Here is a 20,157-nt window from a genome sequence, read left to right as displayed (position 1 = left end):
CATGTTTGCTGGGAACGTTGTTTTCGCGGCTTCAAGCGATACGACGCGGGCGAGCGTAATCTCGTAGCGTGAGTAATAAACCGGAATGCGATTATCGTGGAGCGCTTTTCTGTCGAAGCAACGCGTCACCGTCTCTTCTCGAGTTCCTCGTCCCTCGACAGGCTGCGCGCTTCGTTGGCCGCTGCCAGCGGGTCGTTGGGCCAAAGATTATCACGAAACCGAGTAAGTGCAGCTGGGTTTCGTAATCGTGTGACGTTCCTCGAGCGCCGCTGCCCGTTGTTTAATTAATAATTAAAGATCGTGAGAGTAGCTGCCTTCGATCATCCATGGACCATCTTTCATTAGGGACAGAAGAGTCGAGGTGCTGTCTTGCTACGAGCTTAGTCCTGCCAGTTTGGGAATCTGTGGAGATTGGAGAATTTCTGGAGCTCCAATGGCAAAGTGTTATTATGTCATACTGTTTAGACTTTAGAGAAGGGTAAATTGATAGGTGGAAAAGTCTTGTGATTTTGGAATCACTGTAGGTATAGACGTAGATCATTTTTTGTGGATAATGTAAATAAAAAATTTAATGAGGAGTACTTTGATTCTGGAATCCAAATATAGGAAACGAGTTTTGGCCCGCTTGCATAGTAAACAGGATATTACATCGAGGTCACGACTTCCTGTTTCGGGAGATATGGAGGATCCTGAGGATTGAGAGTAGAAGTTATGAATAAGAATTATTCTCGTTGCCCTGGCGTGATGAATTTCTAAATTCATTACTCAATTACGCTTCAAATCCATATTTTCAAGTAGTTCTTCCGAGTCACTGTACTGCTGACTTCCGATACTCAGTTCTCGATATTTTATTGACCGCTGTTACGTATACATGAGTTCATGACTCGGGTCTATTATCGTACGTGAGCCTGGGAATTTAATACCCATCCGTACTTATCGTTGGTAAACACGTATAATTGAAACATCTCGATTCTAATTTACGAGATATGATAGATGGTTCCAGAAACCGATGAATAATTCAGAAATATGACAGAGTCCAATGACTGGCGAAACTTTGATAATCAATTCTCTCTTTTGTAATTATTTTGTTTAATCATCCTCCTTGTGACTCTTCTCAAAGTAGGAGCGACCGAAGTAGCTCCAGACATGGAATTTGAAGCGCGAAATCCTGGTAAATCGCTCCTTAATCTCCATATTTAACCCAATCTGTTCGATATCACCGCGGGAGCGATAACAGCTCGCATGCCGGTAGTCGATAGACGAGACATCGTTATTCGTTATGATCGACCGAAAACACTTTATCAGAGATGATAAAAGACTAAGCTAAAGGGGTTGGTAGAGGGGGGAGACATGGTCGTCAAAAGTAATAAGTTAAGGAGGGGAAAGGTTGATTACTAGTTGGTACACCGAGGAGCGCGATAAAGTGATAAGATATCTGAAAAACAGCTTTCCTACCGGTAAACGTTCTACCTGGCACGTTTCACCTCAGGATTTGTCTTCGGGGTTCGAGAATCTCTGCGAATCTTGCGAATACTCGCGAATGAGTAATTCAAAGATTCAAATATTCAAAGATTCAAATATTCAAAGATTCAAATATTCAAATATTCAAATATTCAAATATTCAAAAATTTAAAAGAAAAACAGATTTAATATTGCAGTCTCTGCCATAGATACTAAAATTAGCTATCAATCGACCGCTTCAGGCCTAAATCCCTCGATATTCCATGTAATCAAAATCCTCCTGTATCATAGTATAAAAAATGACCGCAGATGTTTCTCCCAACGTCAAGCTTCACGGTCACTTCTGCTTTTCATTTCAAGCAGAAAAATTTCATTTCAAGATCTCAACTCGTCGCGCGAGTGGGGTCTGCCGTGTCCACAGTTACGAATGAGCGATTTCTCACGGCGACTATTTCTAGCATTACTCGTTCTTATTGGCGTCGCAGGGACGTGTTTTTCCAATCGGCGGGCGGCTCTCTAGATCAGAGAAGTTAGTCGCGGCGCGTGCTCCCGCGATCCGCGTGTTTGCACACTTCCCCCTTATCGCTTATCGCGACTCTGGAGTCGATCGATCTCCGCGGGCCGCATGGTAAACACGTGTCTTGTTTACGCACTTTGTCATCCCTTTCCCCTTTCCCCGATCGCGCCCACCTATTCGTCCCTGGCGTGCTGGGTAATAGCCCCCCTCAGCATTTGAATTTCTGACGTAATTCCAGCACGATCAAAACAAACCATTAGGAAGATCGAGTTCCAACGCCCTCTCCTCCGCGATTAATCTTCACTTCCCTCCCGCCTGCGACGATCCTTTTCCTGACTCGTTCTTCGGTTACATCGTGGCTTAGTGTAGCCTTGAGACTTCATCGAAGTGATTTTTATTTCTTTATTTGATCGCGATCTGGGACCAGGGTTGATGTTACGTAGGATATTCTATATTTGAAATTCTAATTTTTACTTTAAGCTTTTTATGAGGCGATAAATTTTAGAAGACTGGAGAAATTGTGTCCACCTACCTTAATTCCTCTCTGTAAGAAATTCTCAAGGAATGATTTATTGTGTATAAGTTTTGAGCACAGTGTTGTACTACTCCCTTAATGAGAAACCTTGCTCTTATCATGTGGAGGAGTTCTCAAGCTAACAAACGCAACAGGAAATGTAATATTATTTAAAGGGAACGAAGTGAACGTTCATTGTTGCGCTGTTCCAGGCGGCAGGTAGACATCAGTGCAGCTATCTCATCAACCTGCAGAAGGGAGAGTTCATCCTTCAGGGCGGCGACCCCTCGTGGCTCAGGGGCCTGAAATCGATCCCAGGGAAGCTGCAAGATCTCTATGAGATTAACAAGATTCTAGCCCATAGGCCGTGGCTGCTGAACAAAACGCACATAGAGGTTTGTTGGATCTATATCCGCTCATAAAGTCGTGTGTGGCTTTCTACTTGATTGGTGGCTTTCAAACCTGTCCTCGACGACCCAAACCCCTCCCCGGGGTTTTATTGTCCTTTCAACTTAATAGGTTTGAGAACCACTGAGCTTAGCGTCTTTTTATTTATCTAGAGCCTCACAGGGGCTTGAAAGCAAACGTTTCGGCATTACAGAAGCTGACTAAGGGCGCGGACAGTTGGTCCTTAGCCGAGGTCGTTCACGCGATAGTTCTTCTGGCCCACTTCCACTCCCTTTCGTCTTTCGTCTTCTCCTGCGGGATCAACGAGGAGTTGGATAACGTCGCTGGCCACCATTATAAAGAGAACGTCCAGGACAATAGCAATAACGTACCGACTGCCAAAGACAAGCTTTCCAGTAGTCCCAAGAAGATTCCCAATGGCGATGGCAAGACTGGTGAGTTTAGAAATTTAGTTTAAACAGTTTCCTCAGGATTCATTGTCATGAAGGATACAGATAATATTTCACGTTTAGTCTCGTGAAAAATATGAGTGACATAAGGTATCATTGCTATCTGTGCAGAAAATATGCCATCGCCCCCATCCTCGCCCAGCATAGTCGGCGAGCAGGAGGTCGGTGTCGAGGCGCTGATGGAGCGGATGAAACGTCTGTCAGAAAAATCCGAGTCCTACCAAATCACCCAAGAGGAGCTGTCTAAGAGATTCGAGACTGTGGAAACGCAGTCAGCAGAGCTTGCAGCTGCACCTCAGAGGAGTAGTTCTGTTCTCGATTCCGACATCGGCCACTTCATCGAGGATCCCACCTTTATCTATCAGGACTTCGCTAAGGTAACTATTTTTCTCAAATATTTTGGGTCTTTTTACAATATTTTTTTCTCTGAAGGTGATTATATGTGTCAAAATAAAACAAAAATCAAGAGTGACAAATTTAGATTTGAGACTTCATTTCAAAGTTACCAAGTATTTTAAAAAGTGATGCCTGTCTGACTTGTCTTATTCTACTGCCTGCGTGCATCGAGCAGGTCAGCCGCAGCGGTCAGTAGAATAAGACAAGTCAGACACATTCCACGCTCACTGGAGTTGTTAATAACTAGGAAACAGCTTCTCAAATACAACTTCAGTACCATTTATTTTTGCCTCAAACCAGCACATAGAATCAGCCTTCAAAATTTCTTTCCTTCAAATCTTCAATTTTCCCTCCTGTTGCGAAGAAAGAACCATCAAACATGCAGTCACCTTCGCGATATCGCAAACTGATCTCGTCACATTTGCGATTGGAATCGACTCGATGAAAGCACCGTTTCGAAGTAAGCTCTGTCGCCCCTAACATGTTCAGCAGTCCCGCTGTTTTTACGAGCGAGATTCGAAAGTGCTTCAAGGCGAAGCTCGCCGATGAATATTTAAGTCGGCCGATTCCATCGGCGCCTCCGCCGCGGCGATACCATGAATATTTACGACGCGACGACACGCGTATATCTATTGTCGTCGAACCGAGCGCGCTCAACCTTAAACGGTCACGACCGATTAAACGGCATCTAAAACGAGAAAACAACCAAGACGCTTTTTCTTATCAGTGGCCTGTTCATTTTTCCAGCGCGGTCAGCTAAACGACATACCGACGTTCCGCGTGCAAGATTACTCCTGGGACGACCACGGCTACTCGCTCGTCAATCGCCTCTACAACGACGTCGGCAATCTTCTCGACGACAAGTTCAAGACAGCCTACAATCTGACATATTACACGATGGGCACGCACAGCAAGGTGGACACCTCGCGGTTCAGGCGGGCCATATGGAACTATATCCAATGCATGTTTGGCATCAGGCACGACGACTACGACTACAACGAGGTCAACCAGCTCCTCGAACGAAGCCTGAAGACGTTCATCAAGAGCGCCGTCTGCTATCCCGAACGGGTCACCAAGAGGGATTATGATAGAGTCATGAGGGAGTTCAAACATAGTGAAAAGGTTGGTACTTTTAAAACAAGCGACCAGTATACTCGATTGACCAGGGGCTAAAGCTAGCAAACTTGGATCTTTTCTTTTTTCTCTTCAATTATATTTAAAGATGGGATACATTCAGAAGCTGAGCTAAACTACGCTATGTTAAGTTTAGCTAAGTTGCACTATATTTCTTTCTGAAGCTGAATCTGCCGAATCTTCCATGGTTCCATGTATGAACCATGAATTTTATTGAAGCTAATATTTTAAAACTTAAAGTATCTTGCGTAGCTTAGCCTTCCTGTAGATTCTTGATTGTCTTTCCTTCGAACTTGAATGTTCTAGTCAGTTCACTAACTATATATTCTCTTTCTAGGTCCATGTGAACCTGATGATCCTGGAGGCGCGAATGCAAGCGGAGCTGCTGTACGCTCTGCGCGCGGTGATGCGGTACATGACCTAAACCAGCGGCACGCCGCTCCCTTCGTCTACTACTTGCTGTCTGTCAGTCAGTTTGTCGTCGGTCTTTTTTTTCTAAATCGTGTAACTCGCGCCAGGGATTCGCGAGGCGTCGCCTCGCGGACTCTGCACACGGCACGAAAGGAACGCGAGCGAACGCGACACCGATTCTCTCTCACACCTACACGTCTCCATACACACAGAACCACACACAGGCAGTATATAAATAATATATTCTAACACGAGGTGGCACGCATACACAGCGTGACACACACACACGTACCACAGAGAAGCAGAAGTTCATGTTACGACACACGTATCACGCTCATCGTCAACGAAGAAGAAAGAAAACCACAGGCCCCTAGAGTTGGAGTGTCCTCTGTGAGACGTCGTCGCAAGGTGTTCGTCGTTTGCTCGTCGCTCGTAATCTTAAACGAGACACAGAGATCTCTTTGATGAGTCAGTGTTAATGAGAAGCGAGGAGAGGAGCTGTCGAGAGGAAGAGAATATTCGAGACGGGTCGAAGCCACGACGTTGCTGGGACACGAGAAAGTATGATATCGGATCAACCTGTAAGCTTTCGATATTTTGTCATTTTTGAAGCGACTTGCGCGCGCCAGCCGGAGTCCACGGTTTCAAGATCATCATTTGTCGTTTCTGATCCGTGGACCTGGAAGGGAACGCGGTTTTTTTACGAACTCCTGGCAGGGATCGATGGATGCAGACGTATATAAAAGAGGAGAGGAGAGGAGAGAGAGTGACGCAAGCATGGTAGAAAGATGAGAAGCAAGAAAGGAGAGAGAGAGAGAGATTTATCATTTGTTTTGTAAATAGACACTCGTATTTTTCTATGTTCGCGAGATCGTAGTAGACTGTTATTTGCGCGTTTCGTTAACGTTTCAGATCTGTTGGAATTTTGTCCCTTGTCCCCTTTTGCCTAGCCTCCGCTAGTTGAAGCTTTTAGCGAGCCACTATTTTCGACGATGCTTCCGTTTGGGTTCGCGTTTCAGGCCGTGATACGCTCTGATCGCGATATTCTTTTCTTTTATCTTTCCTTTCCCCCTTTTAACGATCGCGTCGGACGAGAGAGCGCTGAGCTGTGGAGCATCGCGCGTCACTTTTACGTATCAACCAGCGGAATACTTTATACTGAAGCCATTTGTCGATGGTTGCGATTAATTGTAAGGGTACGCCAGCAATTGATGAACGAGCCCACGATGAGCAAGTTATTGCATTTAACTGGTTCGTCTGGGTTGGGACGAGAAGCGTCGTCCATCCTCCGTCGTTCCTGTCACGTCGAAGATTGAGGCGAAACATGAACGACAGACGAAAGAGACGACGATGAAGAGAATGGAAATTTTGTCTTTCGCGCTGTGGTCGCGATTCGCGCTCTGTACATATATACATATTACACATACGTTTTAATCTCGTTTATTTCAATGACTATCGTATAACGAGAAAGCTATAATATAAAGGACAAAGTGTACCTTCGTTTTTTCGTCGTATCCGTGTGTTGAGAATACAAAATGGGATAAATGGAAATCTTAGATCATAGGACGATCTGCGACGCGCGCGCGGCGAGGATCGCCGACGAGCGGCGCGCGCCCAGAGACAAGCAATGCCTGTCGGCTGTGTTTATTTACGATGGATCATGGCGTTTACTGTGACCAACCCGATGTGCGACGATTTTCGAGCGAGTCAGATAGAAATGTGAACCCGCCGCGGTCGCTGTACTGTCATCGCTAAATTCTGACGTTCCTTTTAATCGCGAGGACAAGGTGTCTTCGTTTCTAATTAGTAGAAGAGATACAGTGAGCTGAAGCAAGGTATTTCAGCGAAAATAGAGCCTCAAGATAAAGATAGTGGGTCGCAAAAGCGAGTATATAACAACTTAAACACTCTTACATTATTGGAAATGCATGAAACACTTGTTTATTTATATTAATTGGTATCGAATATTATTCTCATCGGTATTTGTAATCTTTGTATACTCGTCTGAGACAAGATCTGTAGCCAGAACCTATATTAGATAATTTTACTTAAGTGTGTTTCATGCATTTCCAAGAATGTAAAAGTGTCTAAATAATTATGCATGGCGCTGTATCCTCTTAGAGGCGTCACTGTATCTATTCTACTAATTATTACTGCGCAAACTTTTTGGTACTGAGGTACAGCCCTCGCGAGCGGACTTGTAAATGGCGAGGACCAAGCGAAGGGGCGAACGAATTGAGAAGAGAGCTAACAGAAGCAGATAACTGAAGTTTATCAACGAATTTTCATGCCTTTACAAAGTGTTAGATCTTAGGCAACGAGGGAACGGAACCATGCTCGCCCCTTTATCCGACGACCAAATGGTTGGCGACAGTTGAACGCTCGCGGCGCATTGTGCGAGTATAGGACAGAGAGGCTGTTTAAAAGAATCAAATCCAATATTAAGTTGTTACGGTTACACGAGGAACGTGGCACAAAAAAAGATATGAAAGCAGAACTCTATTACACGCGAATTACACGTGTCTGTGATCGCATATTATATATAATAATAATATTAATAATAATAATATAGATGTATAACGCATATAATACGCATTATGTCGAGACAAAAGAAGGAACGGATGGGAAACGAGAAAAAGGGCTGATGATATGTTATATAATACTGTGCGTATGTACAGCAGTACATGCAACGCGTATTTATGTTCACGGCGACGAAGTAGAGAGGAGCGCGTGGTAATCGTCACGTACCTAACCGGAGAAGGAATCGTAGCGAGGCAAACAGACATGGGAAGAAAAAAAAATGAACGATGTTGGAGATATACGTGTAGCGTTTGTAATTACAGTGTCTCTTTATTATGTAACTGTGTATGTGCGCGCTCTGGAATTATTGTATATTCGTGTATATGATTCGGAGCTGTGTTTTGAGAACTCAGTCGCCTTCCGCCTCCGATCGCGAGACAGCCTTCCATCGACGAGGTGTGCTCGCGTTTTTAAATCATTTTAAATCGGCTGCGTCGCGATCGAGAGGGACAAGGGCGTGCGTCGGCGAATTTAAGCGTGTAGAGAACCAACAAATGAACACATCATGATACACATACAAAAACACACACACACACACATGCATACGTACCATACATACACACACGATACACCGAGAGATTTTTCGACCAAGCGACGCGTTTGCCTCTCAAACGATGTCACCACATATCACTTTGAAGAGGATTTATGGAGAGGGCGAGTCTCGCTCTCGCGCAATCCTGCCCGCCTGTTTCTTTCTTCTTCTCCTCGCGAATCAGATCAATTCGAACGCGCGAGCGACGTCAGTATTCCATTCTTCGACTTCTTTCACCTTTCCTCTGCTGCGCTATTCGCAACACAGACACATGTACACGCATTCTTTCTCTCTCTCTCGTGGTCTTCATCTCGTTCCTCCACTTCCGATCACAGAGTCTGGGCAACAAGAAGCCTAACCGTTTACACTGGCCTGTCTTTCAGGAGCTTCAATATTCTCCAGGGTGGTTTGTCTTAAAAGATTTTTCCTCAAGGGAGCTGCAATTCGGAGGGAAGTTCGCGTGGAAATTAGAGTCGTGTAGCCGTGTAATATGATTAGCGTATTAAGGAGATTTCGTTAGCCCCGTGCTGTAGGAATATTTAAATTATTTAATATTTAAATGCGAATGGCGTGTAAACGGTTAGAAACAGCAACTTTCGACCAAAGAGACTCCCCTTTCAACTTCAGATTTTTATATACCAGTGCTCGTGGAACTGTCCCCTGTTCGAGATACAAGTTTCTGTATCTAATTTGTGATCCAGATGACGGATCAACTCCTCCTCCCTTCTCTGCACCCCTTTCCCTCTCTCTTCTCTCTCTTCTCTTCTTCTCTTCTCTGTTCTAACGACTCGCAAGTAGGATCGCGGGAGAGCGAGCGATCAGAGCCCACAGAAGAGCGTCTCGAGAACAATTTCGCGTGGAAATCGCGGTGTTCGCGGCACAAGTTGGTGCCCGGACTGATCTCATAAGTAATAAGCGTTCTAGTAGTCAGGAGAAGGGAGGGAAGGATGCTTTTTAGAGTGGAGAGCAAGAGAATCGCCGTCTGTTCGATTGCAAGGAGAGAGAGCGAGAGAGAGGAGCAATCGTTAAGAGGACGATCTTTATTAACTGTTTCTTGTCTTCGAGACATTGTTCTCGCGCCTAGAATGTGTGAAAAAAAGCGTTAGAAAAGCTTTGGATTTTCCTCGTTAAAAAAAAAAAAAAATAACGAAGCTTAGATCAAAGAGAATTCCTTCTCTTCTAGTTTATTAAGGGAAGCTCCAGCGCGAGAGCTTTGTCTCAAAGTCTGATGCCTCAGTAGAAGCGTAGAAGTGAGAAACCCTGGAGGTGGACGAGGCCAAGACTCTATAAAATCGATCAGGAATCTTGAAGAAAGCGTTTGTTCTACGTATCCATACATATGCATACATAACATACACCCACAGTATGGTTTCTTCTTCTTCTTCTTTTTACATCGTTTCCCTAAGATGTCGAAGGCAGAGAAATACGATTGATGAGCTTTGGGAACGATTGTTTTGCAATGGAGAGCTCGAGCCACCTCCGAGAGTCACAAAAGAATGTTACACGCGAGCCATGATTAAAAGAAAGGGGATGATGGGAGAGAAAACAAAGTATATAAATCAGAACAACATATTTACATGCCACCGCGTCGAGTACGATCGTGTGATAATTAAAAGTGATTTGACTAGGCCCCTCCAACATGGATTCAGTCGGTTATATTATAATTATTATTGTCGTGTCAGATGTAGGCACTGGTCGTGTACCAGCTCGAATACGCTTGATCGTTGCCTCTTCCTTTCACGTTTTAATTGCTTATTCCTTCAACCAAAAGATACCTTAATTTTCTGCCCTCCAACCCAGGTAATTTCTCAGTAGCGATTCTATTAAGAACATCACGGTCATGTTGATTCGATTAAGCGACGCGGTCGACGCCTAATCTTATCATGGACTGTTGGGAGTCGCCCTCGACATGTCGAGGACTATGTAATTTCCTGGGTCTCCCTCCAATATTGTGTCTTTGGATCATTTTCCTTTTTTTTCCTTTTTTTAGAAATTCTCGTGAAGATCGATGCATCTGGTGTTTTAAAGTTTGGAGATGTTTGGAAGGAACGATTGAGAAGCGGTCGGAGTGCATTGATTCGAGCTGGTATCGATCGTCAGCGTTACGTGGAGGGTCGTATGTGATGTGATTTCTTTTATATCATAACGAATGATGAACACTCTAAGAAATGTTATAGTTTCATATAAGTGATATGTTATTTGTCATTTATTTTATCCCTTAATAAATGATGTTATATAAAAAAAAGAAAAAGGAGGCCTTTGGAAAAACGTTTCTGTCCTTCGTTTTTGCTAAGGATTTTCTATGTAATTGTAGGATAAAAATTTTCACTGAAACTTTGAGCGTTTCTTAGCATATGTTTTATTTTGAGTTCTTTTCAGAATACAGAAATAAAAAATAAATGCTTCTATGATATCTTCAACATGACTTCATATAATTACATTTTGATTAATGTTTAACACTGTTATCTGAACTTTGTCATTAGAAAATTGGAATAGCTGAAATGAAATTGAAGATTTTCGTCTGACATTAGTTTATTATATCTATCATTATTTCGGCAGCAAAAGATTGCATTTATGAAAATACAAAAGAAAGTTGAAAAAATTGGTTGTTCTCAAACGCTTTTTTATTTATTTTTGCAAGATTTATAATGTATACTTCTATTCGTTTAACTTTTTCATGCAATCGTGTTATAAAATATTTTGTACCATTATATTATTCGATAAAATTCGCTTTTTAAAATTTTGTATAGTATTGCAAACATGGAAGAGGAAACACATAATTTATATCGCCATAATGCTTCCTTGTGCTGCTTTATTAATACAGAAATTAGTGATTTTACAGAAATTTTAAGAAAATAGATAAATGTTATTTCCGTACATTAGTGGCGATTATTAAATTTGTCTCTTAGTGCATATACATACATTTGTATTCTAATGCAATCTTATCCTCTTTGTTCGGTTTATTATTTTTCTACCTAAATTGACGATATCTTTAATTGAATTGATACTTTCATTCCTTTCATTTTATCATTTTGGTTTGATTGTTTTCTTAATAAAAATGTTCATTTATTGATTAGACATGATGACAATATAAATTTCGATAAAACATTTCATATATAAACAAACTCAGATTCTTGATGACTAGAATATCTTTACACTTCATGCATCCATCTTTTGTATACTTATATGCAGTAATACGCAATAAAGATCATAAACGTTACATTAAAAATAATATTGGACTTTGGTTTATAGCATCTTTGCTGTTAAAAACAGAGACACAAATATTATTATTAAATGCACAAGTTGTAAGTAGTGTAATTCATCTTACTAATACATATAAATTCAAAATTTCATTGCTAATGTAAATACTTAATCAATTTTATCCTATCTTCTCTAAAAAAAATATCACTCACACGTGTAACAAACTCAAATATTTCAACATTAACTGTTTCTATTTTTAATAACACCTATTAGTTCATTAATCATTAGTTACTACAACAAACTGTGTGGTATACATAAAAAAGAACTTCAGGCATAAGTAGTAAATTTTGGAATAATAGAATAAAGTTTTTATTTACATTGTAATACTGCAAAAAAGATATTGATATTAATCTTAAGAATTAAATAGCATTTAAAAGATTGTGCTTTGTCTTGCTCCTTACTTTCACTCAATTTACATTTAATAAACTGTTATAAAATTTAATCAGACTTTAAATCGGTATTTAAAAAATCTAGAAATTTACTACTAGTTGTCCTCACACTTTAGTATAAGTGTAACAAATAAAAAAGGAGTACAATAAGTATGCACACTATTAATTGTAAAATAAATGCACTACTTACAATAAATGCAAACTTTCCATACAATTATTATATAACACACTATCGGTCCTTGTTCATTTTACATAATAAACGTGCCATATTTTCGTCATTACGTAACATAAAAAATTTCTAGACTTAAACTTGTTACACAGTAGCGTCATTAATATCTTGAATTGTGCTCTTTGAAGTGTCAAAGAAAATGTTTTCTTACACAGGAACTACAAAATATATTGTATGTCCTTAACTAAAAATTTAATTTATAAAACATCTTGCAGCAAATACACTAGAAATAAATTTTCTGTTCGAGATTGCAGCAAATACAATAAATGGTAAAATATACCGTGACACACTCTATACTTCAATCATATGACGTGTGTACATACTGAAATATGTTAAAGAAGAAACTATTTCTTATTCCACCTTCAAAGTTGCTTGATTGAAATTTAGAGCATGTTATTAATATGCTACAGTATGTACACTCAGCAACCATTAATATGCCTCATTCTTAATTCACTCTCACTTACAATAAGAATTTTTCATTTCTGAATACGATAACGTATCTTTAATTCGTTTCGAAATTCACATTGAGTATGAATACAAAAAAAGTATGGTATTTAGTATTTGTTTTATCAATTTGAAACCATATGGCACGCGTGTGTCCTACAAGTCTATGTTCTAAGCTTTCTTCAAATATAAAAAAATAGCGTGTTTACGAGTGGAGGAATATTTGTTAATCATCATCACACTGTTTTTTCATTGAGTCCTTTCATAGAGAGCATGTATGTGTTCTATGAGTATAATGTTTTAATATTGTAGATTAATGTAAACGAAGTATATTACAGTGTAGTAGTAATAATGAAAAATTCACAGTAATAAATTAAATTTGATTATAAATGCAAGTAATTTGTTACATAAAAGAAGAGTCATTTGTTCTGTACAATGTGCCCATTATTTTAAAATATTTCGCGTTCTTTCTAACTGCAAAAGTTTGTATAAATTAATTCGATAAAAAAATAATGGGAGATTAAAAGTGTCATGGTATTTTTTTTAAAATAAATTGTGCTATGTTTCTTCATTTTATAGGCATATTTTGCACCATATGTTTGTCACTGGTAGTACATTTCCTTATATGATTCTTTAATATATATATATTTTTTGATTATAATTTTTGCAATGTAGTTTTAGTTTCTATGAAAAATAATTTAGAACCTTTAATTGTTAATCAGATTGTACCAGTGCAACAATCTGTAAAATTTTATCTGCCACATGCAACAGAAATACAGCAGGAGATATGAATATTTTAATGTTTCTTTTTATAAGAAACGTTATTCAGCATGTAATCGAAATAAAATATTAACACATAATACACAAGAGCGTATTTGTATTATAGAAATATAAGAAAATGTTCGAATTCTAGACAATAAAGTGTGTTACACGAAACTTTGACGTTTTTTTCATAAAAAGTATATAAATATTTCCTGGCAGTATTTTATGCATAAACGAAGAAATATTACAACTACAATATTTATAGAAAACTTTGAGGTAAATATAAAATATTTCTTGTCGCGAGAGATTTTTCAATTCCTTTACGTCTGCTTCTAAGTATTCTAGTAAGAAATTCTAATAAGATACATACATATATTGTCTAGAACTGACATACAAAATGTTCACATTATTGATTTGATTTCTTCGTTGCTATGGCACTGTATGTTTAAATAATTCTATAATGCTATTTTACATTTTATAAAAATTGTTAGTATATTGATTGTTATATCTATTATATGTGTGTACTAAAATGAATGTTTTTATTAATATAGGTATAAAAATTTAGATGTCTGGCAGCTCTTGTAATAAAAAATCACGATTAAATATTTCTAATCGTTATAATCGTCACGAGTTTTGCGTTAATATCAATTGAAGCATTATAAAAAAATGTTTAAATGCATAAAATGACAAATACATACGTTCCCAACTTCGCAAAATACATTTGCTGAACGTTCTGACTAGTACATTAATATATAAAATTATGTTAGTGATATTACGAACAGGATACATATAAATTCATATCATTTGTTCCTGTCTTACAAGTAAAATGCTTAAAAATGGTAAAAGATATACTTTCTCGTTGTTTAACTTTGTTAGTCTTATGTTTCTTTTACAGCTTCTATTAAAAGATGGGAGCTGTAAATTGTACTTCGCGATGTAATAAATTATAGCTGCCAGATAAATTCATTAAGATGTCTACTGTCATCTTTGCAAAACATTCATATTTTCCCCCTTTTGTGTATGACAAAATTAAGTTCAGTCTGTCAGTGTATATATGGCTTTACCTATGGTTGATTCATTCCTGCTTATTTATCGTTTATAACATAATGCACCTTCTCTGTCTGCGTTTTTGGGGTTCAGGTCTTAAGACAGCACGAACTGCTTCATCAAACACTTGTTTCAGACCACGTTGCGTGAGCGCAGAACATTCCATATATTTCACTGCGCGAATCTATGGATTATATTTGAGATTAGCATCAATTAAAGTATTATTAAATTATAAATGTAATGCAAAATCTTATTTATATTTTGCTGACCTTATTTGCCAACTTTTGGCCTTGTTCACGTTTTATAGCACTGAGACCTTGTTCTGCTAAGGCAGTCAGTGTCTCACGATCATCTCGTAAGTCTATTTTAGTTCCAACCAGTATCATTGGTGCATCTGGGCAGTGATGTTTTATCTCTGGATACCATTTGCTGGTGACATTTTCGAAAGATGAAGGACTTGTTACTGAGAAACAAATGAGAAAGACATCGGTCTGAGGATATGAAAGTGGACGAAGCCTGTCATAATCTTCTTGACCTGCTGTATCCCAAAGTCCTAGACTAACAGGTATTCCATCCACAACCATAGGTGCTGAGTAATTATCAAATCTGTATAAAAAAAGAAAGTTTTACTGAAATATTTAAGCTTTGTGATCATAATAATATAGAGTAGTAGAATTCCATAACAATGGTTTTGCCACTTTTGCTTATTAATATAAGTAATATAATAATCATATAATTTTTCACATTTTTCTCAAACACAATGTAAAAATATAATAATGTATATCTTATTTTAGCTCCTACATGTCTGAGTAAAATCTTAAAAGACTCTAGAAATAATGCAGAATGGATTACTTCCTGTAAGTAGTGGAAGGGTGTCCAATACTGCTTTACTATTATTAGCCATCCCATTTCACTACTCCAAGAAAGAAATGAATAATAAAGAATCATTACTATAGCACTCCCACTATAAATATATGGAAAACTAAGGCATTTTCCTCCAAGCAAATTTAAATTAAAGCTCACACTCAATGTGTAGTACATTATAACAAAGAACTATACGATAATCTAGCTTATAATTTAATACTTACACTGTGGGAACATATTCTCCTGGAAAGCTGTCTGTTGTATATGATATTAACATACAAGTTTTTCCTACTGTTCCATCTCCTACTACCACACATTTGATCGGTCTACCTGAGCTCATGTTTCCAAGACTGGAGCAATAAAGAAATTATGTCCTTATGAAGGTCCTAAGGAGTTTAACAAATTATTACTGTACACTTGTATAACAACTAAAGAAGAAAATTAGTAAAACCTTGCTTTGCATCATAAAAAAACATGAATAATATAGTATATTTAAACCTTTTGTTGCTAAAACAATGAAGCAAAAAATAATCCCACGAGAAAATGATCACAGAAGAAATAATAGAAAATAGTAAGACAATGATACAAACTTCTGATTTTGGTCGATTCTTTAAAAACGCTAATGTGCGTGTGGTTAAAAATATTTCTCGTATCAATTATTATGACCAAACTGTGCTTTATATTATCGCAAGAGGTGTCGTTAAATCCAGCAAATCTGTCAAATGGTGCCTAATAAAATAACACACGTTTTGGGGCGCAGGTTAGCCACAAAGGTATGCAAGTCTTTAATTGAAGGGCTTGCCCTTCAATTTCGGCTCATTTTTTTTCGACATGCGATCGGTAAACAAGGATAGGCGGTACGTTCGGTCACTCACCAAATATGAACGAGCGCTCGAACAGAAAGAAGACCACTACCCCGATGCGAGTTTTGACCCGTGTCTAAGGAAATTTCTTCAAAAAATTCTAAATCCAGATGCCATGACGGTATTGCAGTTTTTGGGACTAAAACGGACGTAGCTTTCGCTTGGTGACAGATGTTCGACAACCCTCTTCCTTCCCCCTCTACCCGAAACAATTATTATTCAGAAATGATGAATGGCGACATCTGTCGAAGTGAATATTTTTGCCAGTCTGTGTTTCGAGCATTTAAGCGTGACGTCACACTATCTATGAGAAGCTTCTGTTAATAGTTCATGGTATAATAATGCAGTCTCTCGATATAAGCTCGATGGTTTTTTACAATCTCTTTCAATTCATTTATTTCTTATTTTACAGCCTTCCTGTCTGTGATGAGGGAAAGGATAAACAGAGTATGAACTAGAATTGGATCGTGATTTCTACACTCTTAACTCGTTACTGGTTCCAGGACGTGAGATTATAGCGAGAAAGTAGATGAATTTAAATTGAAATCCAGTTTCGAAATGATAGATTTAGTTTTGTCGAGGCATAATGTTTTTGTATGGAGCGCAGAAGGTGATAAAACGTTAATTATTTTTGTCTACTATAATCTGAATATTTAGTAATAATTGTTTGTATTGTACATTTTAGATTGGCTAAAACTTCGCAGAGATTATAGAATAATTGGAGAGCTAATAGGTTGTCTTCCAAAAAAACCCAGGCAAGATGTACTATCAGGTTTACCATTGCTTCTGCAACCAGAAGAAGTCTCTTTTTTGCTTGAGAAAAAGTTTGCTCGACTTATTCAGTACCCATGTCTTCAGAAACCACCATCTGATTCATTGAAACAAACTTTTGAAGAATATAGAAATAAACTGTATATAGAACAGGAAGAATGTTTGAAACAAGAAAGAAAGAAACAGGTACTGAGAGTTATCCTTTTTATAAATGAGTTGTATTCTTGTACTTAAATAAGTATTCTAATTTTAATAATATACTTTGTGATCTTAGGTAATTGGAATGATGGATAAAATTATAGAAGGAAAAAAGTGTAAAATACTTGGAATAGAAACAAGGAAGAAGAAAGCAAGGAAACCATTAGACAGTAAAGTACAAGAGGCTCTTGACAACATTGAGATAAATAGACAAGAATTATTAGAGGAGGAAATGGCAAAACTACCTAAACTGGAGAAGACTGAAGCATTGGTTCAAACTCATACTGGTAAGAAGGAGCAATTAATTTTCATATTGGTAATAATATATGAGACAGAAGAATGTAGCTCTGTATGAAGTATATATTTCTTAGCAATATTTACACATGTAGGATAAAACAATTGATGTTAAGGTATTTTCAGTGTATCCATGGTCAAGTGAAAATGATGTTGAGGTAACAGAATGGAAATATCCCTCTAATTATGAAGAGGAACTGAGGTATAAAACATATAAAGACTTATGGGAAAGAGGATATTATATAACAAGTGGAGAAAAATTTGGTGGAGACTTCTTAGTATACCCAGGTATGAAACATACAGTATGTTATATTTATTAACTGTCTTTTGAAAATTAGAATACATAGTTTTTCTTGTACTTTTTGCAGGTGATCCCATCATGTTCCATTCTCAATTTATAATTCAATGCATGGATAGGAATGAAGAGATTCCAATAACTAAACTCTCAGGGCAATGTCGCATCGCGTGTCATGTTAGAAAAACTCGAGTATATGCTTTCTTTTCAGACGATCAAAATAGCATTACATATCAATCATTTCAGTGGGCAGAAAGTAATATATTAGAAAATACATAGTGGAGAATAAAATGACTGTCTTATTATTCTTTTATTATTGTATGTTTATAAATAAAGTATGTACATATAATCATAAAGTCTCAGTTATATTTTATCAATTACTACAAATCTATCATGGTGTGGTTCTGGAATAACATTGAAATGTTTTTTGTATATCACTCCTTCTCTACCTGCATAGTTAACTTTAGCCCAAGGATTATTCATATCTGGGTTAATCTTTTCACAAGTAACTACTACCTTTCCAGGTTCCATGGCAAATAATGTTCCGTTTTTACCCATGCCAACCTACAGAATAAATGACAATAAAATTATTATATGTTCCTCTTTTATAACCATCCATTTTAAGTTGTGTAATTAACTTACGTATAGTCCTGGGTGAAATCTGGGTGACCTTTGTAAAGCTAATATAGTACCGATTGTTACATAAGTTCCATCCTGTCTTTTCCATCCTCTGTGTTTTGGCTTTGTGTTCTTAGGTGGATTTCTTGAAGCAGAACCAGCTTTCTTTGATGCATATCGAATACATCCTGTTCGTCAGACACAAACGTACCCAATATGTAAGCATTTGTATTGAAAATATAATAAAATATATAAACTGTAAAAATATCTTGAGTATTTCTTACAAACCTATAGTGTTAGCAGCAATAAGAGATCTCTGTAAAGTAGAGCCAAACACATTTGTTAGAAGAAACATTTTCAAGACAATTAAATTAACTTTATAACCATCCAACGTCCTCTTGTAACCTACAAAAATGAAAACAACAGATTATTTATTAATTTATACGCAATTTAGAGGTGTAGAATAATTACAGAGATTTCAAAATATATTATGCAGCAATGTCACTCACAAAAATTGTTTATTTATTGCACAAAAAACAATTAAAAAATATAACCAAAACATGGACAGTGAAACACTATAGCCGCCTAGCGGTAGCTTCTGAACTAACAAATTTCATCCAAATTATAAAAATCCTGCTTTTGCAATAAATAAACAAATTCCACGTACTTTTACGATTGCATAATAATGTAACGAGGTCCTACAATCATTCTACATTATCATTTTGAGAATAAATTCGTAAATAATTGATTTATTAGTAGTTTTGGTATGGCCCTGTTACTACTTTTGTTTAACGCTTCAAACGTCAATAATTTATCAATTTCTGGGCAATTATTTAACATAGGATCATTGTAGATGCACTATGGGTCATAATGAATCCATAAAAGTTTCTAGAATGTGTTTATTTATTGTAAAAATAGTATTTCAAAGCCAACTTGTGTGGTCCTTAATTGTTATGTAGAAAAACCAATTGTTTCTTAATTTATGCATAATTTTATAATATAGGAGCATTGTAGGATCTGTATACAAACCTATGCATTAATATAAGTTCATAAATAATATGTAATTATTGTAAAAACTATGACTCAACCATTGGGAATATCACAACTAATAAATAAATAAATAATTAATTTATACGAAAATTGGTGATAGAGGAGCATTGTAGGAACTCTCCAGATTATTATTCAACAATAAAAGTTCATGGAATTTGTTTATTTAACGTAAAAACAGTGTTTAAAAATTGACCGCTAAGCGGCGACTGTGGCGCCATCTATTGAGCGAAAATTTTTTGAGTTTACCCCCGCGCGTCCCTCGCCCTAGGTTCTTAACGCCGAACACCCATTTACAAAAACCGTGTTTTTGCAATAATTACGCAATATTTCCGCTCCAAACTTTGTACAATGGTTTGTTGCACCCTAATACGTGTCCTGAGTGCGCAAATTGTTCAATAAATTAATAAATATTTCCTATTTAACACTATTTACCACACAAGTGTTTTAATGGTGTTTTATGCAACAAATTAATGAATTTGATACATAAAATGCTTGCATAATGATTTATCAAGATCCTATTGTCATTTCACATCCGCAGATTAACGTAAAATTAATAAATAAACAATTATTTTTGAATTTCTGTAAATGGTAATTACCGACATTAGTTTCCAGGTGTCACCGCTAGATGGCGCCACCAGGACGATTTTCAGCTCATTTTTGCAAATATTGT

At 37.5% G+C, this 20,157-nt stretch overlaps 4 protein-coding genes across 10 annotated transcripts in view; 2 read left to right on the top strand and 2 right to left on the bottom strand.

The window, feature by feature from the left end:
* Window positions 1–5,444, top strand: part of Sesn (Sestrin) — a 117,202-nt gene extending 111,758 nt beyond the window's left edge. For all 5 annotated transcript variants that reach the window (XM_076383273.1, XM_076383274.1, XM_076383278.1 and 2 more), the window contains 5 exons: window positions 2,705–2,887; window positions 3,094–3,334; window positions 3,461–3,726; window positions 4,493–4,867; window positions 5,217–5,444. In XM_076383273.1, coding sequence (XP_076239388.1) covers window positions 2,705–2,887; window positions 3,094–3,334; window positions 3,461–3,726; window positions 4,493–4,867; window positions 5,217–5,303 — 1,152 coding nt within the window. In that variant the 3' untranslated portion in view covers window positions 5,304–5,444. The remainder of the gene's footprint in view (window positions 1–2,704; window positions 2,888–3,093; window positions 3,335–3,460; window positions 3,727–4,492; window positions 4,868–5,216) is intronic.
* An 8,634-nt stretch (window positions 5,445–14,078) lies between these two features.
* Window positions 14,079–16,431, bottom strand: Mtl (Rac family small GTPase Mtl). 2 transcript variants are annotated; one of them, XM_076383281.1, is made up of 4 exons: window positions 16,274–16,431; window positions 15,623–15,748; window positions 14,804–15,140; window positions 14,079–14,718 (listed from the first exon to the last, which is right to left on the bottom strand). In XM_076383281.1, exons 2-4 carry the CDS (start codon window positions 15,736–15,738, stop codon window positions 14,584–14,586), a joined length of 588 nt encoding a protein of 195 aa, XP_076239396.1. In that variant the 5' UTR covers window positions 15,739–15,748; window positions 16,274–16,431; the 3' UTR covers window positions 14,079–14,583. The 2 variants fall into 2 exon arrangements, with proteins under 2 accessions (XP_076239396.1, XP_076239395.1); XM_076383280.1 differs by having other exon boundaries at window positions 14,081–14,718; window positions 15,623–15,784.
* A 19-nt stretch (window positions 16,432–16,450) lies between these two features.
* Tsen34 (tRNA splicing endonuclease subunit 34) lies at window positions 16,451–18,098 on the top strand. The gene is made up of 6 exons (XM_076383279.1): window positions 16,451–16,594; window positions 16,674–16,871; window positions 16,947–17,218; window positions 17,307–17,517; window positions 17,651–17,812; window positions 17,893–18,098. The coding sequence occupies exons 2-6, from the start codon at window positions 16,820–16,822 to the stop codon at window positions 18,096–18,098; spliced, it is 903 nt and encodes a 300-aa protein (XP_076239394.1). The 5' UTR covers window positions 16,451–16,594; window positions 16,674–16,819.
* Window positions 18,099–18,110: 12 nt separating this feature from the next.
* Window positions 18,111–19,023, bottom strand: Mrpl27 (mitochondrial ribosomal protein L27). Of its 2 annotated transcripts, none has more exons than XM_076383282.1 (4): window positions 18,947–19,023; window positions 18,726–18,842; window positions 18,462–18,625; window positions 18,111–18,383 (listed from the first exon to the last, which is right to left on the bottom strand). In XM_076383282.1, the coding sequence occupies exons 2-4, from the start codon at window positions 18,790–18,792 to the stop codon at window positions 18,183–18,185; spliced, it is 432 nt and encodes a 143-aa protein (XP_076239397.1). In that variant the 5' UTR covers window positions 18,793–18,842; window positions 18,947–19,023; the 3' UTR covers window positions 18,111–18,182. The 2 variants fall into 2 exon arrangements, with proteins under 2 accessions (XP_076239397.1, XP_076239398.1); XM_076383283.1 differs by having other exon boundaries at window positions 18,909–18,976.
* Between the last annotated feature and the right edge of the window lie 1,134 nt (window positions 19,024–20,157).

This window comes from Calliopsis andreniformis, chromosome 8 (assembly GCF_051401765.1).
Source record: "Calliopsis andreniformis isolate RMS-2024a chromosome 8, iyCalAndr_principal, whole genome shotgun sequence".
Classification (NCBI taxonomy): domain Eukaryota; kingdom Metazoa; phylum Arthropoda; class Insecta; order Hymenoptera; family Andrenidae; genus Calliopsis; species Calliopsis andreniformis.
Note: the sequence above shows the minus strand (reverse complement) of the source record. Positions and strands in the feature narration are given on the sequence as shown.

What these genes read in the sequence shown, in the direction of transcription:
- Tsen34 (XM_076383279.1), top strand. Translation starts at nt 16,820, where the DNA reads ATGATAGATTTAGTTTTGTCGAGGCATAATGTTTTTGTATGGAGCGCA. An exon ending in AACAAGAAAGAAAGAAACAG is followed by an intron (nt 17,219 to 17,306) that starts GTACTGAGAGTT and finishes TTGTGATCTTAG; the next exon opens with GTAATTGGAATGATGGATAA. An exon ending in AGACTTCTTAGTATACCCAG is followed by an intron (nt 17,813 to 17,892) that starts GTATGAAACATA and finishes TACTTTTTGCAG; the next exon opens with GTGATCCCATCATGTTCCAT.
- Mtl (XM_076383281.1), bottom strand. Translation starts at nt 15,738, where the DNA reads ATGAGCTCAGGTAGACCGATCAAATGTGTGGTAGTAGGAGATGGAACA. An exon ending in GGAGAATATGTTCCCACAGT is followed by an intron (nt 15,141 to 15,622) that starts GTAAGTATTAAA and finishes TTTTTTATACAG; the next exon opens with ATTTGATAATTACTCAGCAC. An exon ending in GCCAAAAGTTGGCAAATAAG is followed by an intron (nt 14,719 to 14,803) that starts GTCAGCAAAATA and finishes TATAATCCATAG; the next exon opens with ATTCGCGCAGTGAAATATAT.
- Mrpl27 (XM_076383282.1), bottom strand. Translation starts at nt 18,792, where the DNA reads ATGTTTCTTCTAACAAATGTGTTTGGCTCTACTTTACAGAGATCTCTT. An exon ending in TATTGCTGCTAACACTATAG is followed by an intron (nt 18,626 to 18,725) that starts GTTTGTAAGAAA and finishes TCTGACGAACAG; the next exon opens with GATGTATTCGATATGCATCA. An exon ending in GATTTCACCCAGGACTATAC is followed by an intron (nt 18,384 to 18,461) that starts GTAAGTTAATTA and finishes TTTATTCTGTAG; the next exon opens with GTTGGCATGGGTAAAAACGG.